This window comes from Aspergillus melleus, assembly GCF_016097325.1.
Source record: "Aspergillus melleus strain CBS 546.65 chromosome Unknown contig2, whole genome shotgun sequence".
Lineage (NCBI taxonomy): Eukaryota > Fungi > Ascomycota > Eurotiomycetes > Eurotiales > Aspergillaceae > Aspergillus > Aspergillus melleus.
In genome coordinates this window covers 2,074,928-2,102,904 of record NW_025763371.1, presented here as the reverse complement: position 1 = coordinate 2,102,904, position 27,977 = coordinate 2,074,928, and the positions used below count along the sequence as shown (strand labels likewise).

Below are 27,977 nucleotides of genomic sequence, written 5' to 3'. Positions count from 1 at the left end.
AAAGTCGCCCGTCATTCTTATCGCCTCGCACTGAACCACCTGCCATTCCCCACGCCTTTCTCGTCATCGACCGCTTCCCGCAATGGAGCCCGAGGAGGAGGCTCCTCCGCCGCCTTACTCCGCCGTCGACCCGTTGAGTTCGTCGGCCAACAGAAACAGCCCCAGCGATCGCAATGCCGCCGCTTCCGCCGAGGTGAATCGCGTCCTCCTCCGGCTTCGCGGGGGAGACGCCCCCCTCTCAGATACCGCATCGAGTGATGGCTCCAGTTCCGTACTGGCGCTGACAACTCGCTCTCCGCTATTACCCGTCCACTTCACCTCCGCCGCCGCCTACTTCGTCGACCGGCCACCCCCCACCTCCGACGATAGGAGATCGGTCCAAGAACATCAGATAACGATATACCCTCGAAGTCAGTCGAAGGACTTCCCCCGTCGCCCCCGTTGCTGGGGAGCGCGACCGGAGGACCTCACCCAGCAGGACTGGGACATGTTCCTCCGGTATTTGTTCCCCCCGCATCTGGGACTGGCATCAGCATCTGGCCAGCTACCGCGCCAAGTGAGGGCCGAGATCCAGCGAGATCGCAAGGATCGACCACAGGAGACAGATGAACAGCGGAGGATGCGAGTTTCGGCGGTGATTACCGAATGGAACCAATACTTTTTCGAGCCTCGGGCAACCCGCATCGTGTTTGCCTACGTGACCGATCCTCAAAACGCCCCTCCGTCGCCCCTGTGTCCCAGATGCTATCCCGCAGCTACGAGAGTGTCGCAAGAAAACCGGATGGTCCAAGCCCCCGAGGCCGGTCGCAGCCGCCTCGCCCGGCCTAGCTTGCCGCCAGCCGCCGTGAGGCAACAGCCTGCGTCGTTGCAGACTGGTCAACACTATCCTCCGACGCCCCTCTACAACTATCCGAATCCGCCAATGCATCAGGCTCCGTATAGCCCTTACGGTGCACCGCCCTACCTCAATCCTCCCGCCCCTCAACCTCCTAACGCCTATCCTTATCCTCCGCCGCAGCCTCCGTTGCCTTATCAGCAGCAATACCAGTGGGGCTATAACGCCCGGCCCTATGCCCCCATGCCGCAGGACTCCGGTTCCAAAGGCGGGCCGTTTGGGTGGTTTGCCTCGCTGGCGTCCCAGGCGCAAAAGTATGGCGAACGTATTACGGAACAGGCCCAGCAGTACGGGGATCAGATCAGTGCCCATGCCCAGCATTACGGCAGACAGGTTGAAGAGCAGGCCATGGCTCACGGCCGTTGGATCGAAGAACAAGCAGGCTTCTCGGGCCAGAAGACGAATAATCAGTTCAACGGTAGTATGGTCCATCGGCCTCGTGGCGCTGGCGGTGAGTGGGCTGCCACAGATCCTCGCTCGCAGGCTGCGTACTACCCCAACGCCTATCCTTATCCTTACAGCACCGTTAGCAGTCCGGCCGAGCCTGTCGCCGCGCCTGCTCTTCCTCAGCGGCCTCGACGGGCCTCTACTTGCTCAACCTCGTCGGATTCGTCATTGACATCGATCGATTCCCTATCGACCACCTCGGAGCTGAGTTCGTCTGACCTAGCGACGGTCAGGGCGCAGCTTCTTTCCCTCGACGATCACCACGATCGGGATCTCTACGAAGCCGCCGTCGGTCTTCGCCGGCAACTTACCCTTCTCCAGGACTCGCGCCGCCAGACGCGCCAGGCAGGACGGGGCCATTGGCGCAATGGCTGGGGCCAGCAAGCGCAGCAGGGCTACGGTCGCGGCGGCTGGGGACGTTGGGAATCGCCACAACAACATCAACGCAGCTGGGCGGAGAAACGCGCGCTGAAGGAGGAGACGAAGGCAACCCGGAAGGCGTTCCGGGACGTGCTACGTCGTGCCAGGGACGAGCACCGCGAGCAACGACGACTCAAGCGCAATCGAGTACGGCAGGAACAGCGGAATCGACAGGTCGAAACTCCTCCGTCCGAGCCGCCCCTCGAGCAGCGCCTGCAGAACCTAGAGCTGGACCACACCAACCGAGAGAGTCGCTCTACGGTCCAATCATTTTGCCCGTCACCGACCCGGTCGCTCGTGTCGGAAGTCAGCGAGATCAGCTCCATCAGCACTCCGAGCTCGGTATCGTCCCGACGCAGTAACCACCAGACGCATATTGGTAAATCAGAACTGTCCGCCAGCAAATCGGACCCGAAAGGCACGGATAAGAAACAGGACGATGCGGAGAAACCGTCAGATAAGAGCAATCCTAGCTCATGAAAAGCTAAGCCTGATGTTGCGGCACGTCCAAGACAAGCCAGGACCGATCGACCATAGATTCCTAGAGATTTTTCTCTTACGGATATGATAATAATGACCAAACACCAGCGGTGTATTTTGATTGCGCGTGAGGATTGCGTGGAGAGCGACTTGATTTCTTTGTATTATGCTTGGTTAATATTTGCCCGCCATCTTGCCTGGGCTGCTTGGGTTGGGACGAAAGCTTTTCACTTCTTTTTTTCCCCCCTTCGTGTCATTGGGTTTTTAAAATCGCATTGAGGATACTGGCGATCAATGGGTTTATGAGGTTATGACTTTTGACATCTGGTTCTTTTCCCTTCTTCATATCTTTTCACATATCCTGTCTAGAGACGTTTATACAAAATCCATCCATTCCAGACCGTCCGTCTATAGATCATTTCATGATTTCGTGAAAGAGACATAGTTGAAGGTGTAGCGGGGAGAGAGTGAGGGAGTGAGAATTCTTTTCATCTTTTCCTTTTAAGATTGAGGTTGCGACTCATTCTTCTCAACCAAATCACCCACACCGAGACCCCGACCAACCTTCACCTTGACCATCCTCTCCTTCTCCTTCTCGGTGCCAACCTCACCGACCGCGTCGCCCTCGTCCGCATCCTTCTCGTCACTCTGATGACGCAACCGATCCTGGCGCTCGACCTCCTTCCAGTCCATCCACATATTCGTCAGGTCCATGCGCATCGCGTACGCGTCCTCCCCGTCGGCGTAGTACTTGCTCTCGACATTCTCGACCTGGAAGCCCAGCGTGTCGCGGTACAGGCGGAGCGCGGCGTTGTTGGAGACACGGACGTGCAGGGAGACGTAGTGGGCGCGGTGCGATTCGGCCATGGCGCGTTCTATGAGATATCAATTAGCCGTCCATGTTCCCGTGAAGAACAGACCCGAGATCAGAAAATGGGGGAGGGAGAAGAAAGAAAAATCAAACATAGAGAGTGCGTGGTGCTGGTAGTGGTGGGGGAACATACGACTCATCCTCATCAATCTCTCCGCAATACCCAATCTCCGATGCGTCCTCATGACACTCAAGCTGGTAATATGCCCATGCTGCATCCCATCCGTCGGCTCCTCCTCCATCTTCGCCAACACGTACCCCACCACCTTAGGGTAGGCCTCTCCGGAGCCGGCCGCAGCGCCGGCGCCGTGGCCGGCGCGCTTCGAGTAGCCGTTCTTGGGACGCACGACGGCGACGAAGCTCAGTTGGGGCCAGGTCAGGGCATGATAGAGGTAGTATTTCAGGAAGTAGTTCTCGGGCAGGTTGGTGATGTTGCAGGTTTGGATGGAGGGGAGGAGGTCGATGTACGAGGGGTAGGAGGATAGGGGGACGATGTCGACCATTTTGGCGGATGGGTGATCTCTCGGTGGATGTTCCCCAAGAATGGTGAGGTGATTTCTCTTGAGAAGGTAGAGGGGTGGGGGGGGAATTGAATTGGATTGGAGAGAGACAGAGAGAGTGTGTTCAGGCGGTGGTGGTGCAGCGTCAGTGCTTCGAGTCGCCGATCCCGTCAGGTGCGCGCGCTAGTCCGCTTTTGGAAGTGCCCTATTCCAGTCGCTCCAGAGTATATCCTGCGACCTTCGTTTGGGTCAATTCAGTCCTCCAGTTCGGCGCTTGATTCGAAAGATAGAGTTCCATGTATTTGGTTAGACACTCATCTCGTACAATTATCCTTATGCCCAGTTCCCTGTGATTGGCCCCGTGAATGGGCACAAAGATCAACCGTCCAATGCTGCATACTTGCCGCAGGCTAGAATCTGCCTGCTATGGCTTGTGCTGTGTTTTAATTCTATATATTAGAGGGCTTTCACTGGGCCCTGGTTCAGAGCCTTCTATAGATCCTAGTTATTGTATCATAAATTCATGATTTGGCGAATATGAAGATTGCCGAATTACCACTTAGGCATTGAGATCTTGGACAGGACAGAGAAACCCAAGCTGTCTCGCTCCGGCCCCGATTGTTGTTCGTACCTTCTCTGTGGAAATGCAACCTACCATGTTGTCTTGTATACGCTACCGAGGGATATCTCTCCCATACGACTCACCCCTAAAATTCTTCCTTCCTTCCTTCCTTCCATCCACCCACCCAACTTTACGTTCGTGCAGTCAGTCATCCAGTCATCAATCATAGTAGCAGAGTGGAATGTCCACATCGACCTGGTCAGCCGATACTCAGCCTGTCGCCCATCACAGACTCCCGTCTCACTTGATACGGTAAGTGGATATGACCATGCTTCGCTTTGTAACAACACTGTTGCAAGTCGCAATCATTGTAGTCTTCCATGCCACAGCTCGCTGATTATGACCAGTAAAACCTATCTAACCCATCTGAATGTCTTTGAGGCTGACCAACATTTGGAATGATGCACATACTGTATACGAAGGACTCGCCGGTCGCCTGATCGAGTCACCAGGAAGGAAACAAAAAGTCCGAAGGAAAGCAGGAATTCCAGAGTCTGTCCTTCATCCAATGGATGAATGGGGAAATACCATCCCCCCATTGTGGCAAGCCGAGTTAACAATAAGGTTCGCGAGTCAGTCGTGCAGTGCACTGTCCCCTACAGACATTCCTCATAGAGAGTCAAATGGTACGGAGCATTAAAGATGTGCATGGTCTAAAAACCAATCCTGGCGCTCATATCAAATGCAATCCATTCCATGTGGAGGGTATATGCATTGTAACACATTGCACTGCCTACTCAATCTCACGCATTCCATCTCAGCGACGACGAAGGAAGGTAACATCGAGGAATCTTCAATGAGTTGCATGAAAGTCTCTCTGTTGGGCACTACATTAATCAATCAGTCTGTGATGGTTTTGACTGTTTTCTTCTCTTCTTGATGAATTTGAAGAAGGTCCGGTTTCTTGTTGTAGAGGCCTCTACAATAACCTCTACCTAAGCTTTGCATATCCACTCCTCCGTGCAGTCTAATCCAGCTTTGCCGAATGAATAACACAAAGGAAAACGTTTCCGCGTCGGTGATATGCTGGACCTCTCCAGTCTTTCCGAACAGCTAAGCTGTCCAACACCCATTCCGAGTCTAGATCCTAACATTCGACCCAATAACCCTTGCGTATAAACCAAACAAACACACATTCTCAAAACCGCAGCACACATTCTATGTAAACATGAAAAACAAAACCTGTTTCGGACGGTCCGGGCCTTCATTCTTCTCATCTGGGACCAATCAGATATACTCCGTACATTCCTCAATTTATATCGATGTGCTGTTCATTAATCTCACCTGACGATCTTTATTTTCTATCCCCAGAGCATGGGAGCAGTATATAGAGCACCCAAATTTACACTCCGACGTCCAGTCCCTTAACTTCCTTTTCACCAAATAAGTTCTGACCCTAATCCTTCTGCTCCACTTTTGTCTATCTATATCTGGATAATCGCCTTATCCTCGGGCAGCAACAACTAGTCAAACGGTAAACGATAAACCCGACTATCAGATCCACTCGCCCGCCGGTCCCAGTCTCACCATCATGCAATTGAAACTTCTACCCCTTCCCCTGACCGAGACCCTCCTCTCGCTCTCCTTAATCTCCGTCTCCATCTCAGGCGTCTGTGCCTTCACCGAGCCCTGCAGACAGGGCCTCTCCTATTGTGGATCGACTCTGCAGCAATACCACGGTACGTATATGTATTGAACTACTGTCTGTGTACGACTATGGAGCAGCCCCTGTCATGTCTATCAGATTTTGAGGACCTATTTTCTCTAAACACAAATGCCTCTTTACCTTTTCTATCTGAAAAATGAAAATAAAAATAAACCACATTGGAAAACCCCCTTTTACCCTAACCCCATAACCTACCAACCCACACTCAGCTCCCTGACTGATTAACTTGAACGTCCTGAACACTAAAATCAGGAACAAAACAATACTAACGCTGAAAAAAAAAGACTATTCCCCAGACGAACTCCGAACCAAAGTCCTCGCCTCCCCAAATTCCCCCTACAAGTTCGCCGCGCTGGGACGGCCAACCGACGCCCTCTTCCGATGCGACGATGACCAGGGCGCGGTGTCTTTAAGGGAGTTTTGTTTCGCGGGGTGCGCGCAGCCGCTGAATGGGGATTCTTGCGCGACTGAGGGCCAGAGTCAGGAGGAGGTGTGATTCTATTTCTTCGATACGTAAGAGATTTTCGGGGACGGGAGTATAGGGGGTTGTTTTCTTCTTCTTTTTTTTGTTTGGGGGTGAGGGTTCATGTCTGTCTTGATTGATATTGTCACTTGGTTGTTGTAATTGGGTCCGGAGTAGGTAGTTTGATATGATATATCATGCATGACTTATCGAATCGTTTGAACTGCACGCACGATCGATCGACAATGAAATACAAGTCGTATTTTGAACTAGACTAAGTCATGCAAATGTTGGAAAAGGCAATTTAAATTGATAATGTATGATGATATCATAATCTACAACACCACAGAATTGTAAAATTCGCACAGTCGTATCTCATAATCACAAGGATAGATATCTATATATAGGAAGAAGGGGAAAACAATCTAGAAGGGCTATTAGAATATCGAAATCAAATACTGCACGCCTGCAATCAGCACCACCGACATCGCCATGCCGTGCGGCGCGAAACTCGTCCCGGACGACGTCGCACCGCAGCATTTGCCATTGTACGTGACGTTGTTCATGTCGGCGGCGACTTCGAAGACGGACCCGTTCACCGGGCCGTAATTGTAGTAGTCGACTAGGAGGAAGTTGGGAGGTCGGGCGTGGTCCCCTGTTTTTGATAAATGTGTCAGTGGTCATTTCTTGTGTAGACGTCTTTAAACCAAGAGCAAGGTTAACATACTGGTACAGTTACTGGCCATCCAGCCCAAACTGCCAAACCCTTCCGCGGCGTTCGTCTGGTTCAGCTGGGCCGTGTTGGGAATTAACAGATTCAGATTGGCAAAGTTCAGTTCCAGGTTGAGGTTGTGGTTGGCCAGGTACATGCGATTGCGAATGTCGGGCGGATGCAGACCGGGCGGGCGCTGCACCGTGCAGGGGAAATTGCGATCCGTCGGCGAGAACGGCGTCTCCCACATCTGCGAAAACTCGTCCATCAACCAGGGGTACGCAGTCTGGTTGGCCATGTAGTCCATGAACAGGACGGCGCGCTTGCCCGACAGGATCATGGTGGACAGCGTGGGCCAGTCGTGCAGACCCATGGGGATCTTGGGTGGCGTGTAGGCCAGGTCCAGCAGGCCGGATTTGCGGATGGGTTCGGTGAAGTTGCCGGGTAGAGCGTAGTCGTAGTTCCCAATCAGGATCGTGACCACGTCATACGGATGGCTCTTCATCCAGCGTGCGACGGTGTTGAGGTAGGTTTCCAGCAGACCCATGTCCAGCAGGTCGCAGCTGGTGTGGCAGAGTTTCACGGTGTTGTTGACGACGTGGGTTTGGAATTGCACTGTTCAAGCGAAAAGGGTGGGAGGTTAGTCGAGTTGGAGCATAGCGAAAGGGACACAAGGACAAAAGCATACGCATGCGGATTCCATCGTTCAATTGAGCCTCGACATCCAAGGCCTGATTCGCCGCGACATTCCCTAGTTTCACGAACGGACTGTTGTGGGCTGCCACCATGGTGATGTTGGAGTAGTTGCGCGCGCAGAACTCGGCGTAGCCATTGCAGGGCTGGGTGTTGACGACGGGGGTCGAGGACGAGGTCGGACCGGTGTGCGTCGCATTAGAGGTGTTATTGCCCACGAGCCGGGTCATGGTCTCAGAGGGCGTCGTGTGAGTGGCATTGCCGGTGTGCGAGGCGGTCGTCACGGCGGACTCGGAACCGCTGAGGGCCGTCGAGCCCACCATGCCGCCATGACCGGTGGCCAGAGTCTTGGTGGAGGTGTATGAGAGGTAATGACCAGTGCGTGTGCCGGCATCGCTGATGGGAGCCGTGATAGTACCGTCCAGAGTGAGGATGTTCTTGGTGTTGGTGAGGGTGGTTTTGGTGTCGGACGAGGTCTCGCTATCACTGGCAGCCAGTACGACTGCCAGCAGCGGTAGTAGGGAAACTAACCGCATGGTGGGGGGGGGAGACCAAGTCACGGGCAGAATGGGAGATCAGTCGGTCGGGAGGGGAGATTTCTATATAGATTTTAAGATAGATATGATAAAATGTGATCTAGGAATGAAGATCCCACCAAGGGAGCGAAAGAGAGACAGAAGGAGGAAGAGGAAGAAGGGCCGCCGCCACAAATGCCTTAAATGGAATGTCGTATTTTTGCCTGACCGTATTATGATGTACACCGTACGGCGTATCAAAGCTGAGTCATCCCGGATCCCTGTCCCACCCGATCGGCAGCCCGCATGGAACTGCGTCTGTGGCGGCGCACCCCACTCCCCGGTCGGCCAATCATCGGGCGGTCCAGGCCAGGCAGCCGGCAAAACAGGGACCCACTTGCTGCCGGCATGACGTTGGGCCCGGTGAGTCGGAGCCAATAACGGCAGGGGCACGCCGGTCGTCGTACTTCCAGACCGGCTCCGTCTGAGACATTCAGTCAATCATTTTCCTCCGATCTGTCAATCGGGTCGATGAATTGCTCGGCCAGGAATAGATATTCCTAACAACACGAACGATGCGTGACGATCGTTGCCACTTTCTCCTGGTTTCAGGGATCGTTTTTTTTTATTGTTTTGCAGCTTTGCTCTGGGTCCTTTGCGACACCCAACACCCAGCCCTACTTTAAAAAGGTTAAACAGTCTAGCCGCCGATCGACCAGACCCCCGAATTAATTAGGGATCAAATAGAAACACATAATTCCAGACTAGCCGGTTCTTAGCTGCGGCGGCGGTGGCTTGTTTTTCTCGCTCGTTTGGTCTTCCTTTTCCTGCTCCTTTCCCCTTCCCCTGCACTCAATTTGGATTTACGTTTTGACTTTTATTTCCCTGGATTCGGTCTCGGCTACTGAACTCATTTTCTCATCTCATTTGTTGCTCGAAATTTATCCACCATCCGTCTTTCTGTCAAAAAATTTTTTTTTATCTTTCGATCACTCATCTCTGGCTCGTGTTTGGTCGTCGATGGAGCAGCCGAACCACGTCATCTGGCCAACCTCCACCTAGATCCATCCCAGTCCATCTTATATCATATCATATCATATCTCATCACTCAACTCCGTACCTCCGTTACTTTCCTGTCCCTTCTCTCCTTCCCTTCCGCCCTCCCTTTACTCTTTTTTCTTCCCACATTCCAGTCCAGCCAGCCCCCTCCTCTCCCCACGTGTTGATTGTCAATCGAACAATCGACCGTTAGAGAGGAAATCACAAAAGTCCATGGCCAAATTGCCCTTATTCAATAAAGCTCCTCCGCGGCCTCCCACCGCCGGACGGTCCCGCTCCACCGTTCTCTGGCATCGCATCCTCCGCTCCTTTTTCTACCTGATTGCCTGGATCTTCCTCATCCTGGTGGTCATCGGCAATCTCTCCAACAAGCCGGTCTTGCGCGACACCTACTTCCTCAAGATCGATCTCTCCAACATCGTCCCGCTCTCCATCCCCAATGCCGTCCTGATCAACAGTATCGCCCGGTCTATCGGCTTGCACGATTTCTATCAGGTCGGATTGTGGAACTTCTGCGAGGGCTACAATGACAGTGGGATCACGCATTGCTCGAAACCCGAGACGCTGTACTGGTTCGATCCAGTGACGATCCTGTTGAGTGAATTGCTCTCGGGCGCTACGAGTACGTTTTTCTTTTTTTCTTCCCCTTCTCCACCTGTCGACCTAGAATAGATCACATCGCCTAGCATGGCATAGCATACATACCTGCATTGCATTCTTTCCCCTTGATCCCGTTTCCATTCCTGCAGCTCATTCAACTCGATATACATTGAACTAACCATTCCTCTCTTTCAAACCAGTCGCCCTCCCCGGAGACATCACCTCGGCGCTTCAAATCGCCCGCAAAGCCTCGTACTGGATGTTCGGGCTCTTCCTCACCGCGACGGTGCTCACCTTCGTGATGATCTTCCTCTCTCCGCTCGCCACCTCCTCACGACCCCCGCAGTCGCTCTCCTCCGATCCCTCCGTCAACGCCGCCTCCCCGACCCATCGCCGCCGCACCTTCGTGCTCTTCCGCTCCCTGCCCTTCCTGCTCCTCACCTTCCTAACCGCCCTCTTCACCATCGTTCCCTCCGTCGTCGCCACCGTCATGTTCATCATCTTCAAAAACGTCTTCACCAACTCCGCCCAGGACTTGAATATCAACGCTGAGGTTGGCTCGCAGATGATGGCTTTCATGTGGGTCGCGTCTGCTTTCAATTTGTTGCCCTTCCTGTGGCAGCTGGGGTCGTCGTGTGCGGCGTGCTGCGGCGGCCGGAAGGCTAGGAAGGAGTTGAAGCGCGCGGGGAGTCCTGCGGCGGGTACGAATACCGATTCGAACGGTTCGGGGTCCTTGGATCGCGAGAAGGTGAGGAGTCCGACGGATTGAAAAAGGTGGATGGTAAGCGCCGGGTAGGTTTCAACTGTATATTGTTTCTCATTGAGAAGTGGAGGGTAGGAGGTTGGGTTGAGTCAAGTGTCTTCTTTGCCTTCTTCCTCCATCTGCCTTCTGTCTTCTCTCTCTCCCTCTCCCTCCCTCTCTTCTTTCCTAAATCATTTGGCGCGGGATTTTGTCTAGATTCTTCTTTTTCTGATATATATATGTGTTGTTGGCTTTGGGGATTACCTTGTTTTCTTTGCTCATCTGTCTCTTTGTGGTTTATATAGCAGGCTTACATTTACTATACCGGGCTGGATTTCGTACATACATGTTGCTTGCACTGGTTCTGGTTCGGTGGATTGGAATACGGATCTGGATCTGGATCTGAACATGGATTTGGACTGGCTTAGAAGGATGGTATAAAGAAAAGAAGGATGTACTTGATATCTTACCTTACGATCGTTACGACTAAACTTGGATTACGATGGATCTTTTCAATTCGTTCACCACTGGTAGTTATTTGTAAATGTGTATTTGGTCTAAATTGTATTTGTGATGTTAATGTTCGTCAAATGGTAACTCGTTCAGTCCTTCGAGTGACACGGCAAAAGTCAGAATCCCAGATCGCTATGCTATCATCTCTGAAAATACATGAACAAAAAAAACGCCCGAAAATTATGTCAATCTTCCATGCAAGTGGGTATGTGTATGGTATGTATGGGGTATCATCAGTCTGTTGTTTTAGGCTTGTGCCAATTCCTCCTCCATTGCACGCGCCAACTCGTCATCCGTGGTGTCACCGCCGTTTGCAAGTTCTGCGGCGTCGGCATTCGGCGGGCGGTCGCGAGGAGTGATCGAGGCGGGTGTCGCTCCGTCAGGACGTTGTGCGCCCGAGTATCCAGCCGAATCGGTCTCGTTGAGCCAGCCATATTTCTTGTTGCGCAGGGATTGGAGCATCTCGATGCGCCGTCGTTGTTGTTCTGGCGAAGGTTCCGGCGGGGGAGCGGGTGACTGCTCGGTCGTGTCCTCCGTGAGATCAATGGTGACCGGCGGCGGTCTGGACTCGCGAGGTGCTGGGCGCGAGGCCAAGGTGGCCGTGGCACAAGACGGTTGCGCTTGCTGGTGGTGTCCTCGGGCAGCAATGGCGTCAGGCGTCGATGCGGCATGGGGCACGAGGCCTAGAGGTCTATGTACAGACGGTGTAACGGGTGGTGGCCCCCGAGTTGTCGGGGGCTTGTATCCGGCGGGAATCGGCGTGACTGCAGGCATCTGGCGCTGAACGTGGATCTCGTACAGAAGATTGTTGTGGGTGATCCCAAGTTGGCGCATTTGGTTCTTCCACTCCGCGATCTCCTTCTTGTATTGCTCGGCGCGGTTCTGGTGTTGCGAGGAGACGCGCCTGAGGGTCGCATTTTCCTCGCGGAGCAGTTGCTCCTTCGTTTTGCCCGTCTTCTGGTCGAGCGTCGTCCATTCATACCATGCGTTCCGGTACTTGTTCCGCTCCCACGTGAGGTGTTGGATTTTGTCCTTTAGACTAGATAGCCGATAATTGGTCCGATCATCCCCAACTTCTATGCAGCGAACGTGTACATTTGGCGCCGACGGAAAGTATCCTAGCGGACCTCCATATGCCGGATAGGGGGATGTGTATTGCGGCTCCTGGTAGATCCGCTGTAGAACCTCTCGGGTGGTACTGGCAATGATGTCCTGAGGGTCAAGCGAGAACCGCTCTTTGGTAAAATCGCTGAGGCACGCTTCAGCGGGCCCGGGGGCGACATCTACTTTCTCCAAAGGCTCCGAAATGGTATCGTCGAGATTGGGGTCGGTGTTGGGATGACTGGTCGAATGGACGGCCGGTTGCTCCTCGGCGACTGGTTGATCGAAAAACGAAGGGGATTCCAAGTCAAAAGGGAAGTTATCGGGGTTATCTAGTGGGATTTCGAAATTCGGATCCTCGAAAAGTGTATCTAGCGATTCAAAAAAGGGGCCGGGCGACTTTGCTGTTTCTGTCCCCACGGGAGTATGAGGGTAACTATCCCCTTGTTCAAGTCGAGCGATTGAGTCTGCCGACGACAGGGAGGGGGTTTCATCGGGAGTGGTGCATTGTTCATTCGTCGTCGGATCAACGGATCGCTTCTTCACCGGCTGGGCCCAGAGATCAAACTCTCCTGGAAACGCGTCCTCACCAGACCGTTTCCGAGACGCAAAGACCGCGTCCAGTTCTCGGAGAACAGAATCGGAGTCAAACAGATGGTCGTAGAATTCTTTGTTGACATCGATCGCGTTGTGGTCGGTCTCAGAAGGGATGTCTTGTGAAGCGACCGCGCTCTTTTCGGCTATAGAGAACGGAATGTCACTGGCGGTCGATGATTTCTCGTTGGCGTGGCCGGAGCCATCGGTGTCCCTGGTTGAAAAGGAATCTCCTTGCTTCTGACCAGGTCCATCGTGAACAATACCTTTCGGCTGGTCTAGATCATCTTGCATGACAAGGCCATCTGTTGACCTCATCGGATTTCCGTCAGACGTTCCATGACTCTCACCCTGGGGGAAATTCCGAAGAACGTCGGTAGGTTGCTGCAGCGGGGACCCAGGGGGAGGTGTAAGCCCCAGATCATTTACATGCAGATGCGAAAAAGATGGAGAATTCGGGAGATCTCCCAAGGGCATGAAAGCCTGGGGATCAGGAGGGCAGGTCTGGAGAGAGGTAGAAATACCTTCAACCACACTTCCGTCCATCGCGATTCAAACCGTTCAAAAGAATCGCCCGCAGTTTTGGTAAAACAACGGAGACTTTCAACACGTCAACAAAGTCAACGTAGCAGAGTGATCGAGCAGGCCATATGGTATGTTGAAGGCTAGAGAATAAAAGCAAATGAGAACCAGGCCAAAGGGCTTCTTGCCACAGCGCAGTCGTACCTCTTTAAAGCCAGCAGCACCTTCAATATAACTAGACTCTCACGAGTTTGAATAAACCAAATTCGCAGAGTTGCCACGGAAGGTTCAATCTTATTGACAACAGATCCTCTCAGGAGACAACCGGCTACCGATCGCCGGAGTCACCTTTGGATGCAAGAGTGGAGGAGAAGCAAGTAAGAAAAGAAGGATGAATGCGGGAATGCAGAAAAAAAACAACCGTTTGATCAGCTGCGCGCTGACTCCGCCTTTGGTACCGCCTTGATGACCGCTCACGTGCGGGGTGCGGCTGTAGAAAGGCCGGGGCCCAAAAGACCGGCATTTCTGCTGGCTCTTGGTTATTACTGGTTTCACCCGGCGAAACACTTCGCAAAGTCATCGCATCCTCCTCCTTCGCTATCTTCGGCCACCTTGAGTGGCCTGCGCATTCAAAATGAGCGTTATTCTCTGCACAGGTGAGTCTGAGAAATTCGTTGGTTCTTGCTCTGTAGCGAGGTATTATACGTGACATTAGCTGAGATGGGAATATCGCCCACAGCGGGCTATGACCATACCATTCGGTGAGTCCCGATCAGATCCCCATACGGCATTGATCAGTAAGACTGATTTCTTTCAATAGTTTCTGGGAAGCGCTGTCTGGCATCTGTTCACGTACCATCCAGCACCCGGACTCGCAGGTTAATCGGCTATGCATTACCCCCGACAAACGCTATCTAGCAGCGGCAGGCCACAACAACGTCAAGCTCTATGACATCAAGTCCACCAATCCCAACCCGATTATGAGCTTTGACGGTCATACAAATAACATAACTGGGGTCGCATTCCACTGCGAAGGCAAGTGGATGGTTACTAGCTCGGAAGACGGCACGGTGAAAGTCTGGGACACCCGCACCGGCAGTTTGCAGCGCAATTACGCCCACAAGGCTCCCGTGAACGACGTTGTCATTCATCCCAACCAGGGTGAGCTGATTAGTGGGGATCGCGCCGGTATTGTGCGCGTCTGGGATCTGGGAGAGAGTGTTTGCACCCACCAGTTGATTCCTGAAGATGACGTTGCCGTTCAGAGTGTCAGCGTCGCAAGTGACGGGTCTTTGCTCTGTGCCGGAAACAAGAAGGTGAGAATACAGTCCAGTCTATCCCCCATATGACTGATCTATCTATCTCTTCTTTTTGAAACCCCACCCTAATGCCTTCCCAGGGCAATGTTTACATCTGGCGCATGCTCCAAGATGCTGAAATCACTCGCATCGTCCCCATCTGCACCTTCCAGGCCCACAAGGATTACCTCACCCGAATTCTTCTCTCCCCCGACGTCAAGCACCTCGCAACCTGTTCTGCCGACCACACGGCCAAAGTCTGGAATCTCGACCTCGACTACCCTCCCGCGAAGATGGCCGCTGCCAAGGCCAAAGTGAAAGCTCTCAGCCCGGGCACCCAGGACATCGCATCCCCGCAGCCCACGCCAGACAGTCAGAACGGAACGCCGGGCAGTGACAAAGCCAAGGCCGCCACCGATTTCAACCCCTTCAGTCTCATCGACGGAATCACGCCGCCCCCCAGCACCGAGCCGCAACAGACCTTCCCCGTCCAGCCCGACGGGCCGCCGATCGACCCCAACACCGCAACCCTCTACCTGGAGACGACACTAGCTAATCATCAGCGCTGGGTCTGGGACTGCGCGTTCTCCGCCGACTCGGCTTACCTTGTCACCGTCTCTAGCGATCACTATGCCCGTCTATGGGAGCTGGCGTCCGGCCAGGTCATTCGTCAGTACAGTGGACATCACCGCGGGGCGGTTTGTGTCGCTCTCAACGATTACTCTGAGCCTCGTTGAGACGGAGAATGGAGAATACGTAGGACGAGACCAGATACTACTCCTTGGTTGTAAGTGTGGGGTGAGAAGCGGTATACCCATGATTTGGATTGGCACGATTAAGTCTTTAATACGGGTAAGCATGGCGCCAGGGATCTGGGACAATGAAGTAATTACCCTTCTTTGTCTCTCTTGTCTTTTCTTAATTGGCGTTTCGGGTTGCTGTTGTTCTCCTGTTTTTGCTGTTTCTGTTTGAGGTTATGGATAATCTACGGGCTCCGTTGCATGGAGATCGATGTTGTTTGTCCGAGGAACGCTGCCGCCTGTCTAATACCAATGAGCATATGCATGACGTCCTAGAGAATTGCCTCTTGATCACCCTATCTAGCTATATTTTGTTAGAATAGTAAGACCTAGAAGTTTCTCTCATACAAACCAATATCTTATTTGAGACACCGGAATGATGTCAGAAAGAGTACAATAACAGGGCTCCCAGTATACAACCATACACACAAGCCATAGAATTACAATCAAATACTGGAAAATAGAAGTAGGAGAAATAAAAAGGCAGCCCGAACAACCAAAGCTAACATCAATCAGAAAAATATCTACTTTTTTTTCCTTTTCTTTTCTTGTTCAATTTGGTTATACGACCTTACTCCGCTTAGTTCACCGCAAACCACGTCACGCTGACCACCACATCTAGACCCCGCTCGTCCGCTCCGGGGTACTTGAACGTCCACATGCCGTCGCGGTTGACGTCCCAGTAGGCACCGGAGGCCGAGTGCATGCCGCGCTTGCCGACGTTGGTGGCGGCGCCATCCGCGGCCGCCGACTTCTCGATCAGACCTTGTTGCACGATGGTGCTGTTGACGGTGAACCGGTAGGGAGGGCCGGCGGAGGGCGTGGACGGCGTGGTAGCGGTGATGAGGGCTTTGAGGATGTCGTTCTGAGGAAGATAGAGATTAGGCGTGCTTGGATTGGCCGATGTCCCGGGACCGATGGAGGGGAAGATTGCGGTGAGAGGTTGGGAGGAAGGAGAGGGAGGTGGGGGGGGCTGTTCTTACGATGATCTGAGAGTTCCAGTCGCCGACTTTCACGTGGTCGTATGCCTCAACATCTTTCAGCGAGGTGTCGCAGGCCTGGTCCGGGGTTGTTAGATCGGGGCGCAAAAGCGAACGGCGGTGGTTCCGGGGTTCCAAGTGGTATGATGTTGGCGGGGAGGGCTAAGAGAGTCAGACGTACCTCTGTCGCGATCTTGGTGAGTTCCGCAACGGGAACGGGCTGTAGAGACAAAAAAAAAACCGGTCAGCGAACTGTAGGAACGGCCTCGAGTATAATTATGGACAAGTCGTGCGGAGAACGCTGCCTCGGCCGGAAGTCTCGATCACTCACGGTGGTGGGAGCCTCAACAGCCATTGTGGATGATCAGAGTGAGTAAGGAATTGTATACACGTGTGTTTCGAAGACTTCCTAACTCTTAGTTAGCATGGACCGTTTGTGTGGGGTGCATCGCTGTCATAGAAGAGCCCATGATAGCGGAAGACCGAACCAGACCCGCGACGCGGAGATGCGATTGTGGGTGGGGGGGAGACATAAACTCCAGTGTCGCGGGAACGGAATGGATTGCGGGGGGAAGAATTCCGTACTTGCTCAAATCAAGGGACAGAGTATGCAGGGATAGAGAACGGGCTCGAATCTGGCAGCAGGAATCGATGCGGAGCAGGCGTGTTGTTTGGGATGTTTAGCAGATTAGGAGACTCATGGATGTGGCTGAGCCGCGCATAGTAAGCCGTTTAACTTCGGCTGCCGCTATGCCCGATCAGGACTGGATTAGTAGCTGGCTTCCCAGTCAGGCTTAGCGCGTTGCTTGACTGCGCACCGCCACAGACGGGTACTTTTGTTCGACCTCAGGCAGCAAATCAGTTGAGCACGTGCGCCCTGAGCAGCGGAGAGCAGCGGAGAGCAGCGGCAGAATAGTCGGGGGGCGCCACACGCTAGGCCCGACAGGGTAAGCACCTCCCCGTCAACTTTCCAGCGGCGGGGGCCTGGAGCGAGAAAGTCCCCATTAAATACTGTCCCAAGTGCCCCGACCTGCGCCCCCGTCCTTGCTGGGCGTCGTTTTTATTTCAACTTTTCTTAATCGTCGAGTCGACAGGAATTGCTCGACAGTCTCTCCATTGGGGCATTCATTATCTCAATTATCCACCAGTTCATTCATTTTCTCCGAGAAACGTGACCTCACTCGTCTAAATCCGGTTCTGATATCATTAACGGCTGTCCACCCCTTGGCCGATCTCTCTCCCTTCTTTACTCGAGATCTCTTGCACCCACACACCACAAAATGTCCAGTCAACCTCTCCTCCAAACAGCCCCAGGTTAGTCTCCCAGATCCCTCCAGATGCACCATCGCAACGATCTCCCTCCATCCCTCAGCACCCAAGCCCCATGATCCTATCCAAACCCATGTCGTCATAACCTCATTCTTACCCGTAATCAATCAATCAACCACCTAAACATCTCCCGCAAACCACACACAGGCAAACGCATCGCGCTCCCCACGCGCGTCGAGCCCAAGGTCTTCTTCGCCAACGAGCGCACCTTCCTCTCATGGCTCAACTTCACCGTCATCCTGGGCGGTCTGGCCGTCGGCCTGCTGAACTTCGGCGACCGCGTCGGGCGCATCTCCGCCGGCCTGTTCACCGTCATCGCCATGGCCTCGATGATCTATGCCCTGGTTACGTTCCACTGGCGGGCGCAGAGTATTCGGAAACGGGGTTCGACGGGCATTGATGATCGGTTTGGGCCGACGGTGTTGGCGTTGTCGTTGTTGGCGGCGGTTATTGTGAATTTTGTGTTGAGGATGAAGGAGTAGGGGATCTGTTTTCTTCTTGTTTAATCAAGGGAGAGGGGAGTTGGTGGATTGTGGAGAGAAGGAGAGGAATGTGGACGAATGATTGATGAGTCTTGGTTTGATTCATGCTCTGTGATGATCTCGATTTTTTGCAATATGTATACGCCTTCATGCTGTCTTCACTGACTATGTTTTTTACACCCGCTATCATTACCACTGGGCTGCATGTGTTGATTTGGATGAACGGCTCTTGTTATTACTATGACGGCTGGTTTTGTTCGTGTATTCATATTTGTGGCGTACTTATCTTTTCTTGGCTTGTTTTTAAACTGGCCTTAGTCGCCATGCTTGTTCAGCTACTATTAGATCGAGCGGCTATGGTTGAACGAATTCGAAAAGTTTCAAAGGGTATATTGTTTCTAACAGATGAATTCGTCAAAATGAGAATCAAACTAGACTACTCTATTTCCCCAACCGAACTCTCATTTACTCCCAAATTGCTTAACGTAGCCCCGGTCAATAAACCCCTCGAAGTTCCAGTAATCCCCTTGCGTTCCCTGTCCGTCCACCGTGACATTGCTGGTAAATTTCGCCGTCCAGTAAGTGCTTCCTTGCATATGTGTGCGGAAAGCAGTGGCGCCAGCGTTGAAGTTCCGCTCCCGGAGAGCAAAGCTGTTGTTCTTCGCGGCCTGGATGGACCACTCGCCCACGAAGACGGGGAACTTGCCGTCGCCCGATTTGGTCCGCGCGTCGGAGTCGATGTAGGCGGGGAGGTTAGCGGAGGTGGCGTTGGGCTTGGAAAAGTAGTAGTTGTGCACGTCAAAGATGATGTTCGTGTCTGACGGGAAATGGCCCGACCAGTAATTTACGGGCTTGAAGCTGCCCTGGAACATGATCGGGATGCGAGGGTTGACGGCGGCCACGCGATCGACGACCGCCTGGATGTATTTCAGTACCCAGGAGGCGCCGCGGTCCGATAGGGCGGCCGGGGTGCCGAAGACCGACATGTCTTGGTTGCTGTCGGCAGGCTCGTTGATCGGCGCGATGGTGTAAGACTGGGGGGAAGAGGAGCTCTGTATGAAGTCGACCACGGCGTCGACAGTCTGCAGAGAGTAGTCGAGTGCGGTCTCGTTGTGAAACCAATCCCAGTGGCCGACGGCTTCGCCGATGTCGAGGCCGTTCACGCCGCCTGGGAGCGAGTGGAGGTCAAGGACCACGTGCATGCCGTAAGTCTCGATGGCATAGTCCGAGATCTTCTTGATGTAGGTAAGCTGGTTTCCAGAGTACAGGAGTGAGCCGGGAAGCTTGATCCAGGCGGCGTAGGTGGTGGGGATGCGGATGATCTCCACCCCAACGCCGGCCAGCTTGTCGATGTCCGCTTCGGTGATAAAGGTGGCGTATCGATGCTCTAGTAGAGAAGCGCACTGCGATCCAAGACGCTTGCATATCCCCCATTCATCATCTTCACCGAGGGAATATTTGCCCCACCATGGAGTGTCAATCGTGGACTCTTGCACGAGCCATCCTCCTAGATTGACACCATCGGCTTTGAAGTTCCTCCAGTCAACGTATCCTGATGAGTCCCGGCCCTGGAGATGGGGAAGTGCGAGAGAGAAAGGAAGGCAGGATAAGGCACCGAGTGCCAGCGAAAGGTGCATTTTGCTAGAGGAGGCAAAAAGAAAGGAGAGACGGAAGAGCGCTCGAGAGTTCTTTGGCAGGTTCGTCAATCAGAACATGTCCGAGGCAATGGACCCCTCCGGCCTCATATAGGCACAAGAACAGTGCCAGCGATCCGTTGGAGCCATGAGCTCATACTTGAGCCAAGAAGGAATTTCCGAAACCGATGGGTTAGAGGATGTCCATGACTCCTTGTGCTAAGAATGGGCGACCCGTTGCCAAAGTGGCATCCGAAGTTCACCCAGCCCGTCGGCCAGCGTCGCACCCAATAAGCGAGGGTCATTCAATTGAAAGATCAAATCCCGCATCTATGGGACTCGGACAGCTTCCATGTAGCGGGGTGCATGAGGACTAACGAGGACCGGGGTTGCTGCCAAAAGCAAATGGCGGTTGCGGGGTGTGGGGAAAAGGCGCCGTTCCTCATAAGTGCAGGACCCTCTGGTCGCGCGGGCGGTGCAATCAGCGTCCAGTGCCTCCCGGAGAACCTCACGCTTGCCATGTTGATCCGGCCGTGCCCAGCTTCAGGCGGAACCAGAAATGCGCTGTTTTTCTGTTCGTGTCGGAATTCCCAGGGTTCGGTAGAGCAGGCCCCGAAGTTGAAGTTTGTGCGTCTTTCGGAAGTTCCGAGTAATGAGAAGATCTTCATGACATAAAGGGGAGATTGTTGCTGATACTGTTCGATGTTCGCCAGTTTGAAGTTTCTCCTTTTCCACTGGCTTTTCTGCGCTGCAATCTCCTTACTTTGTTCTTTCTTGCCTCTTGGAAAATCCCATTGTCTCAAATCCTTTTTCATCTATTTTTTCTTTCTTGTTTGTTTCTTCTCCAAAACCAGTCTTAGTCGCGTTCGTCCGTTTCTGGGAACAATCAGAAGCTGCGGTATACCGGGATAGAGAATGACTTGCCGTGGTCTAGTTTATTCCTAGGACCAGGCAGAGCGGAATGACTCTCATGGCGCATCGCACATGCTCGTCTTATATGTATCGGGGATAATAACTGATGTCTACCGTATCTCCGGGGTCGATATAGCAGGGGAACGCAATTGAAGATCGAAGATGGATAAATGATGGATGCTGTTCGGATGCATGACGTCAACCAGGAGAGCTGATGGAGCACAATAATGGACAAATAACAATGGCCATGTCAGTCCATCAACCACGGGTCTGGAGATGGAGCCTGGGCCGGAGCCAGACGACGACTCCGAAGTCCGTGTTCGGGGCGTCGTTTGCAATCGGAAGAGATGCGAGACTTGAACCCTTATACTTCGTATAGAGTCCAGTGTCAAGGTACTTAGTAGGGCGTAGTCTCTAGTCTTATCTACTGATGTGATCTGAAACGCAAAAAGGTGCTGGGGCCATCGACGACCAGCAATCGGACACGTCAAGAAGGGTCTGGCCGGGTCGGTGGAAAACAGGAAAACCAACCTTTCTGACGGTTGGACTGACTAAGAAGTAAGAAGTCTTCCGTCTTTCCCCTCCTTCTTTCTCAATCTTTCATCCTGGATTCTTCCCTCTTCGGTCAACTTCTTCCTCGTCCCAGTTTCGTATCCTCCGTTTGACTTGTGATCGTTTAGATTGATTTCTAATCAGATTCTTTCTTTTTTTCTTCTATTCTGAAATTATTGTGATTTACATACCATTCAGTCTGTACAATAACTACTATCGTCGTTATCATTAAACTTTTAGCAACCGTCTCTCTACTGCTGCCCAAACATTCGACAGGCTGCTTACAGTTTTGTTCCCTATCTGTCTGCTCGAAGGCCAAGTCAATTCGTTGCCATTCGAATCCTTCTCTTTCTCTCTTTCTCTCCCTCTCTCTCTCGGTCGTCGTCATCCTGTCTGCTGCCTGTTCCTGGGCGGTGGATTGATTGATTGAATCCCGGGGAGCGGACCCGTTAACTACTCTCTTCTTTAATTCTTATTAATAGATTACGCCACCCACTTGGAGCCGGTGGATCGTGTTCTTGACTTCCTGTTCTCTCTGCTTCTCGTCCCTTTCGATTGATTGATTGATTGATTAGCGGCTTGCCTGGCGATACGCCATACTTCCCTCATCCCATTCCAACTCCTGCTGGTTGTTTGTTGTCAACCTTCCTCAACATTTCCATTCTCCTTCATTTAATTTGCTTCCACTGGATTGATTTGTTTTGATTCTGTTTTATCTTTCCTTGGCCATTCTCCCCCTCTTCCTTTCCTCCCACCCAATCGGATCCGACCCTCGTTGTCTGAATCGCTTGGTTGCATCCTGATTGCGCGCCCGCCCGGTGTCTCTTTCTCTTCCCCCCTTCGCCTTCTCCCCCTTACTCCCTTCTCCCTCCCGGTCGCAATCCGCTTCCTCCGCCGATCGGCGACGCCCACTCCTTTGCGGACTTTCTACGCCTCACTCCACCCTTCATCTTCTATTCCTGTTTCTCCTCCCCCCAGGATCTAGATCTCGTTCGCATGCGCCGGTGCATGATTTTGTCGCTCGACGTTTGACTTTTTTTTTTGTTTCTTTTTCTATTTTTTTTTTGTGACGTGTCGCATCACTTCTGCGCCTTCCCCTCCCTCCCTTCCGGCCGAGATCTATTTCCCATCCCGCTGTTCCTGTCTTTCGCATGGCATGTTTCGACTGCTTCCCTGGTCCTCTGCAGTCGGGGGAAACAAGGTGACGGCCGAGGAGCTCAAGATGCTCGCCGCCTCGTCTCACTGCGCCGCCCCAGGCGTCAACGCTCTATCCCTGCCCCAGTTGAAGCGCAAACGCTCGGATTCCAGCGACCCCATCCCCGGTCAAGATGCTCCGGTCGCGACCAAGTTGCGCGCTGACGATGCGCCCGGTCATCCCGTCGCCTCGACGCAGAAGCCGGAGCCCATGGGCGACCGTCTCTCCGGTCCGACGTCCACTTCGTCTGACACGTCGCATCACTCAAATCCAGCTTCCGATCGTTCAACTCCCGCCGCCGGCGGCGATGCCGCCTCGCGCAAAGTAGACGTCGGCCGCTTGCGCGAGACGATCGAGGCGCAGCTAAGTCTGGAGGTCTTGCTCAAGCACAACGAGCTGCGCTTGATCGACCAGGAGATCGCTAAATGTCAAGTCGCGTTGGAACAGCTGCGGCGATGCGCCGAAATCCCCTATCCAGCCTCACATCCCGCCGGACTTGCGCCTTCCGTCAGCGCCGGGACGGGGATGGCGGTGCTTGCTCCTGGAAATGGGCCTGCGCCGCTCTCTCCAGCTCCGTGGGGAGTCGCCGACGGTCCCTACACGCGACACTACGCGCGATGGTTGCTTCCTGACCCTCGCTTCGACGGTGGCGAGGTTGAGCCCGGGACCCCTACGGCGATCGGAGCCGTGGGGACGCCCACGGCGGAAGGCCGCTCGACGCGTGGGAGCGCGGGCGACGCCGGCTTCCTGGCTGGGAAATCTCGCTCCCAACGAGCATCCGCTGGCAGTACCCGGCTGCAATCTTTACCCAACGGCTACCCGGCCCCGAAAGAAAAAGCCGGCCCCATGATCATCCGGCGAAAGTCGGATGGCGTCATGGTCAAGCTGATCTGTCTGGACTGTCGGCGGGACAACTTCTCCAGCACCCAAGGCTTCATCAACCACTGCCGCATCGCCCATAGTCGGAACTTTGCCAGTCACGATGCCGCTGCCGTCGCATCCGGGGAACCGGTGGAAGTCGACGAGGCGGGTGCGATCGTGGGAGGCAAGAATGAACCCCCCAGCACCACCACGGCTGGGTACGTTCACCCGTTGATCCGGTCAGCCCACGTTATCGAGCCGTCTTCCAAGACGCCCTCGTCCGGGTCAGAAGCCCCCGGCAGCGACGCCGCGACGCCCCGGAAGCCATCGGATTCCGGCCGGCAAGGATCGTCTGCGGTGGAAACACCCCGGGCATCGGCTCGCCCGTTGCTCGGCAAGCAGACCACGCCTGCCACGGCGAACGCGTCGAACGTCTCCTTCATGGCCTCCCCCGACACCCCCCATCTCTCATCTTTGATGCAAATGCGGGGAGTTGGTCTGGACCTTGATCGGTTAGTTGGGGATGCGAAGACCACGGTCGATCTCGATGCCTATTCTTCGGACGAGGGCGAATCCGAAGCGGAACCGGAACAGCCGTTAGTCGACGAAGCCCCGGATCAGCAGAACTCTCGCGTGGGCCGGCAGCCCATGCGCACGACCGCCTCGCAGGCGACGTCGCGGCGGCCCGGCAGCCGCAAGGGAGTAGAGAAGACGAGTCACCGACCTTTCCCCATTGAAACTTTAACGCCGACGCGACCCGCCCCCTATCAGTCGCCTTACGGCCCAACCACCTCCTCGCGGCCCTCTCAGCTACTTGACCTTCGCGAAGTGGACGGGATAGATCGCGCCCCGAATCTGAGCCCGAACACCATGGAGTCCAATCAGGCTCCGAGTCTGGTGAGCGACGACGAGGACGACTACGAGGAAGCCTCCGATTCGGAGAGCCCGGGTCCTAGCTCGTCCGAGGCCGGGGATCACGAGGAGGATTTCAGTCACATCAACGTCGAGGGTGACGAAGACAGTCCGGCTTCTTCCACGGCCACCGATCCTAAGACCGCTCCCAGTATGGGCGGCGCGGCGGCTCATCCCTCCGCGTCGTTGTCGAAGTCTCTTCGGCGCGGCAACGCAAGGACGAAGGAGCAAGTCATCTCCTCTTCCGTCGTACCTTTGAATCGGGACAAGGATGAGAGGCGAGTCAGCTTTGTCAGTCCCGACACGAGTCCGGAAAAAGATCAAAAAGACCCCAAGCGCAAGCCTAGCCGGGGACCATAAAAAGGATAGATCTGTTATATCTCTTCTTGCTGTTTACTATGCCAGGGTTCTAAGTGGGACCCTTGTTGTAATCTTGACATCTCTCTTCTCCTGTGTATGAGGCCTTCAACCTATTTGCTTTCCTTGGGCGATGTTGTGGTTTACAGAGGTCGCCATACCACCTTCATGTATCTCGGACCTATCTATTATCATTGCTCTTTCTTTGCCCTTGTTGTATGGGCACAAGGATCGCTTAACTCGATCTTGTGTGATGAGGAATGTTGTTCAGCGTTTCTGGCGTGCTTTTATTGTTATGTTATGGGCTCAGCGCTGACGATAAGTTTCCACCGAATGTTTTCCTGTACCTATCAATTTTAATATAATCTGAACTTAAGACAAGCTCTATCATGTTGACTATGCTTGGTCCCAGTAAATCGAAGAGGTCAATAGATTGAATCTGCCGGAGCAGTCAAAATTACCAAATCACATGCCCACCGGTACTGGCGTTACGAGAATCTCCATCCTCCGCCATCAACCTTGAACCAGCATCAACATCACCAACCACAGCTACAAAGAAAGCCCACCATTCCCAATGGCCAAAGACTCCGCGCTAACTAAGTCCGAGAAGGCTTCTTCTAAACCCACTTCATCACAGAAAGCGCAATCCCCAAATTTCCACCCCAACCAAATAACCCCAGACACCTTCCACCGTCTACTCAATTTCTACCCCGTAACGGTAGAAGCCATTGCGCGTCGCAAAGCAACTGCACGTGCTACTCGCTCTTCAACCGCCGCGGCGAAGAAGGCCAAGAGGTCGAAACCTGGCCCTTCGTCTTCGTCTGCAGGGGTCGGCGATGAGGCGCTGACGGAACAGGAGCAGGCGGACCGCGACGTGCGGGGGTTCTTGGAGTTAGATGAGAGAAGGTATCGTGGGCTTCCGGAGCTTGTGAGGGACAGAGCAAATGGAGATGGAGGTGAGGGTGGGTATCTTACGAAGGAGGAATTGGTTGAGATTATGGAGTGGAAGTTGTACGTTTCTTTTCTCTTGCTCTTTCTCTCTCTCTCTCGTTCTTACTTTCCATGCCTTCATGACTAACAGTTTCTATCTAGAAAACACGGCGTCTTCCGCCCCATGCTCCTCGGCATGATCAAAAAAATCACCGACGACGTGGTTGAAAAAGCCACGGCGAATGCATTTGCCGAGCTCCCTGCGCCTCGACGCAGACTGATCAACGAATTCGATGGTACCTCAACCGAAGAAGGTGGTGCATTTCCTGAATTCTGCCTCGGGATGCTGTCCGGGCCTCTTCGGGGCGTTGGGCCCGCGACGAGTTCTCTTTTGTTGTCGGTTGCGACGGCGGCGAGGGACGCTGTGGAGGAGGTTCCGTTTTACAGTGATGACGTTTTCCTTTGGCTTTGTCTTGAGGAGGTACCGGTGGATGGGAACGAGGAGTCGGCGAAACAGAAGAAGGAGAAGATACGTGCTGGGATCTTCAAACCGAATGGGGAGGTTAATGTCAAGTATACTGTTCAGGAATATCGGCAGTTGTGGGATGCGGTGGGGAAGTTAAAGAGGCGGATGAACGCGCTCGGGTCCCCTGTTTCCTGTTTGGATGTTGAGAAAGTCGCTCTGGTGTTGAGGCATATCGACGTCTCGGGGTTCTTCGAGACTGAGGCTGAGGAGGGTAGCAGCGCAGGGAGCAAGAGGAAGCGGAATGGAAAGTCGGGTTGATCTGTGGGACTCCCACCGGTGGTGGTTTGGCTTCCTTTTGCCATGTCTATTGCTGAACAGGCTTTACTGATTAGTGACTTCTAGGCTTGAGCTTTTGGAATATACATTCAACATTTGACATCCTTCGATGACCGCAAGCTATTCTAGACACTGTCTAGTTGTAAACCTTCGCATGCAGCCCAGGAATAATCTCGAGATCCTTCTTGCCATAGCTGAACTTCCCCTCGGCAGATACTTTGACCTCCGTGTTCCGTCGCTGTTGCTGCGTCTGTCGCTTCTGGACCCATTGCTCGGTCGTCAGATGCTGGCCAAGCTCTGTGAAGACGTTCTGCGTCAGTCCGAGACGCTGGAGCAGCGGGCTGTTTTGGAGCGGATCCAGAACGACATGGTTATTGGGTCTACTGCGAGATTAGTATGTTCAACCCCCATCGACAGGATACTACTTACCGGGCGAAATAAAGCACGCCTAGCCGGTCAACATGGGCCTGATCAGGTGGCGGAGCATGCACCCGGTGAATGCTCGACTTGATCAGCCCGCCTGTGAGAGCCGTCAAAGCATCGCAAGTGTTGATCGTGATGGTTCCATTCTGAGGACGCACCCATTTCCACTGGCCCTCCGAGTTGAGGATCTGCAGCGCTGCAACAGGCTGTCGGAAAAGCAGGGTTACTGTGCCCAGGTCGGTATGGCCGGGAATGTAGAGGCCGCCGACCTTCTTGTTGTCCTCGGGGTTGCGAGCTTCATAGTGCATATAGCGCAGATGATCCTCGCCCTTCACGTCGTATTGGTGGTCGCGGACCAGCTGGTCCTCGTCGGGAAGTTCTAGGAGAATTGCGAACAGGCGGAGCAGCTTCTCAACTACCTCCGTGTGACACTTGCGGCTGAACGCCTCGATCTCGGCCAGGTTGTCGCGGAGCACCGGGGGATGCTGTCGCGGGTGGTAGCCGTCGAATTTGGGGATGTTGTATACCTGGGCGTTGTCTTTGAGGCCGTTTCCCAGGCTGTCGGAACCGCCAGTCAGCTTCAGTCATCACGACATATCTCTAGGGCAGACCTTACTTGCGGTGACCCGCGGGCCTGTAGCCGTTATACTCTCCGCGATCGAGGTCCTCTCGGTTGTGGAAACGGAGTTTCTCCTCGAGCGGCAGTGCATAGAACTCGCGGCCTAGGGCGAATTGACGATCAATTTCATCCTGGCTGATGTTGAAGTTCTTCACGTAGAAGAATCCTACAGAGCTTGTTAATAAGAGCCACGGGCATACCAGAGTCTTACTCAGGCGGATGAACAGAAAGATACAAACACCTACCCACATAGCGCACGGCGTGTTCCAGCTGCTTGACAAGATCCTGCTTTCCACCTGGTTGATCATACAGACTCAGGTCCAGAGTGACGAGCTCCGCCCAGTCCACTGACTACATTAGCAAGATTCAATTATGCAAGAAAGATAATGCTCACGGTCTTCCTTAGTCTCGGGGACATGGTCATAACGATCGATCAATTTACCCGGCATGATGACGACGTGATATTAGCCCGATTC

At 53.6% G+C, this 27,977-nt stretch overlaps 14 protein-coding genes across 14 annotated transcripts; 8 read left to right on the top strand and 6 right to left on the bottom strand.

The window, feature by feature from the left end:
• Positions 1-82: 82 nt before the first annotated feature.
• On the top strand, positions 83-2,242 carry LDX57_003514 (uncharacterized protein; the record flags this gene model as incomplete). Its single annotated transcript, XM_046085163.1, has 1 exon — positions 83-2,242. The coding sequence occupies one exon, from the start codon at positions 83-85 to the stop codon at positions 2,240-2,242; it is 2,160 nt and encodes a 719-aa protein (XP_045941126.1).
• Positions 2,243-2,743: 501 nt separating this feature from the next.
• Positions 2,744-3,616, bottom strand: ARD1 (peptide alpha-N-acetyltransferase complex A subunit ARD1; the record flags this gene model as incomplete). Its single annotated transcript, XM_046085162.1, has 2 exons — positions 2,744-3,117; positions 3,247-3,616. The coding sequence occupies 2 exons, from the start codon at positions 3,614-3,616 to the stop codon at positions 2,744-2,746; spliced, it is 744 nt and encodes a 247-aa protein (XP_045941125.1).
• A 2,150-nt stretch (positions 3,617-5,766) lies between these two features.
• On the top strand, positions 5,767-6,397 carry LDX57_003512 (uncharacterized protein; the record flags this gene model as incomplete). Its single annotated transcript, XM_046085161.1, has 2 exons — positions 5,767-5,914; positions 6,186-6,397. The coding sequence occupies 2 exons, from the start codon at positions 5,767-5,769 to the stop codon at positions 6,395-6,397; spliced, it is 360 nt and encodes a 119-aa protein (XP_045941124.1).
• Positions 6,398-6,645: 248 nt separating this feature from the next.
• Positions 6,646-8,444, bottom strand: LDX57_003511 (PI-PLC domain-containing protein). Its single transcript, XM_046085160.1, has 3 exons — positions 7,765-8,444; positions 7,092-7,691; positions 6,646-7,019 (listed from the first exon to the last, which is right to left on the bottom strand). The coding sequence occupies exons 1-3, from the start codon at positions 8,303-8,305 to the stop codon at positions 6,802-6,804; spliced, it is 1,359 nt and encodes a 452-aa protein (XP_045941123.1). The 5' UTR covers positions 8,306-8,444; the 3' UTR covers positions 6,646-6,801.
• A 1,112-nt stretch (positions 8,445-9,556) lies between these two features.
• On the top strand, positions 9,557-10,015 carry LDX57_003510 (SUR7/PalI family protein; the record flags this gene model as incomplete). The annotated part of the gene is made up of 1 exon (XM_046085159.1): positions 9,557-10,015. One exon carries the CDS (start codon positions 9,557-9,559, stop codon positions 10,013-10,015), a length of 459 nt encoding a protein of 152 aa, XP_045941122.1.
• Positions 10,016-10,202: 187 nt separating this feature from the next.
• Positions 10,203-10,712, top strand: LDX57_003509 (uncharacterized protein; the record flags this gene model as incomplete). The annotated part of the gene is made up of 1 exon (XM_046085158.1): positions 10,203-10,712. One exon carries the CDS (start codon positions 10,203-10,205, stop codon positions 10,710-10,712), a length of 510 nt encoding a protein of 169 aa, XP_045941121.1.
• Positions 10,713-11,444: 732 nt separating this feature from the next.
• LDX57_003508 (uncharacterized protein) lies at positions 11,445-13,439 on the bottom strand (the record flags this gene model as incomplete). Its single annotated transcript, XM_046085157.1, has 1 exon — positions 11,445-13,439. One exon carries the CDS (start codon positions 13,437-13,439, stop codon positions 11,445-11,447), a length of 1,995 nt encoding a protein of 664 aa, XP_045941120.1.
• Positions 13,440-14,049: 610 nt separating this feature from the next.
• On the top strand, positions 14,050-15,450 carry LST8 (WD40 repeat domain-containing protein; the record flags this gene model as incomplete). Its single annotated transcript, XM_046085156.1, has 4 exons — positions 14,050-14,071; positions 14,155-14,176; positions 14,236-14,731; positions 14,815-15,450. 4 exons carry the CDS (start codon positions 14,050-14,052, stop codon positions 15,448-15,450), a joined length of 1,176 nt encoding a protein of 391 aa, XP_045941119.1.
• A 643-nt stretch (positions 15,451-16,093) lies between these two features.
• LDX57_003506 (dynein light chain Tctex-type family protein) lies at positions 16,094-16,848 on the bottom strand (the record flags this gene model as incomplete). The annotated part of the gene is made up of 4 exons (XM_046085155.1): positions 16,094-16,378; positions 16,497-16,571; positions 16,675-16,713; positions 16,825-16,848. 4 exons carry the CDS (start codon positions 16,846-16,848, stop codon positions 16,094-16,096), a joined length of 423 nt encoding a protein of 140 aa, XP_045941118.1.
• Positions 16,849-17,773: 925 nt separating this feature from the next.
• Positions 17,774-18,304, top strand: nrf1 (putative vacuolar transporter chaperon Vtc1; the record flags this gene model as incomplete). The annotated part of the gene is made up of 2 exons (XM_046085154.1): positions 17,774-17,807; positions 17,970-18,304. 2 exons carry the CDS (start codon positions 17,774-17,776, stop codon positions 18,302-18,304), a joined length of 369 nt encoding a protein of 122 aa, XP_045941117.1.
• Positions 18,305-18,765: 461 nt separating this feature from the next.
• Positions 18,766-19,941, bottom strand: LDX57_003504 (glycoside hydrolase family 5 protein; the record flags this gene model as incomplete). The annotated part of the gene is made up of 1 exon (XM_046085153.1): positions 18,766-19,941. One exon carries the CDS (start codon positions 19,939-19,941, stop codon positions 18,766-18,768), a length of 1,176 nt encoding a protein of 391 aa, XP_045941116.1.
• Positions 19,942-22,558: 2,617 nt separating this feature from the next.
• On the top strand, positions 22,559-24,730 carry LDX57_003503 (uncharacterized protein; the record flags this gene model as incomplete). Its single annotated transcript, XM_046085152.1, has 1 exon — positions 22,559-24,730. One exon carries the CDS (start codon positions 22,559-22,561, stop codon positions 24,728-24,730), a length of 2,172 nt encoding a protein of 723 aa, XP_045941115.1.
• Positions 24,731-25,301: 571 nt separating this feature from the next.
• Positions 25,302-26,441, top strand: LDX57_003502 (uncharacterized protein; the record flags this gene model as incomplete). Its single annotated transcript, XM_046085151.1, has 2 exons — positions 25,302-25,738; positions 25,820-26,441. 2 exons carry the CDS (start codon positions 25,302-25,304, stop codon positions 26,439-26,441), a joined length of 1,059 nt encoding a protein of 352 aa, XP_045941114.1.
• Positions 26,442-26,595: 154 nt separating this feature from the next.
• On the bottom strand, positions 26,596-27,950 carry LDX57_003501 (uncharacterized protein; the record flags this gene model as incomplete). Its single annotated transcript, XM_046085150.1, has 5 exons — positions 26,596-26,842; positions 26,889-27,440; positions 27,499-27,667; positions 27,747-27,848; positions 27,896-27,950. The coding sequence occupies 5 exons, from the start codon at positions 27,948-27,950 to the stop codon at positions 26,596-26,598; spliced, it is 1,125 nt and encodes a 374-aa protein (XP_045941113.1).
• Positions 27,951-27,977: the final 27 nt, after the last annotated feature.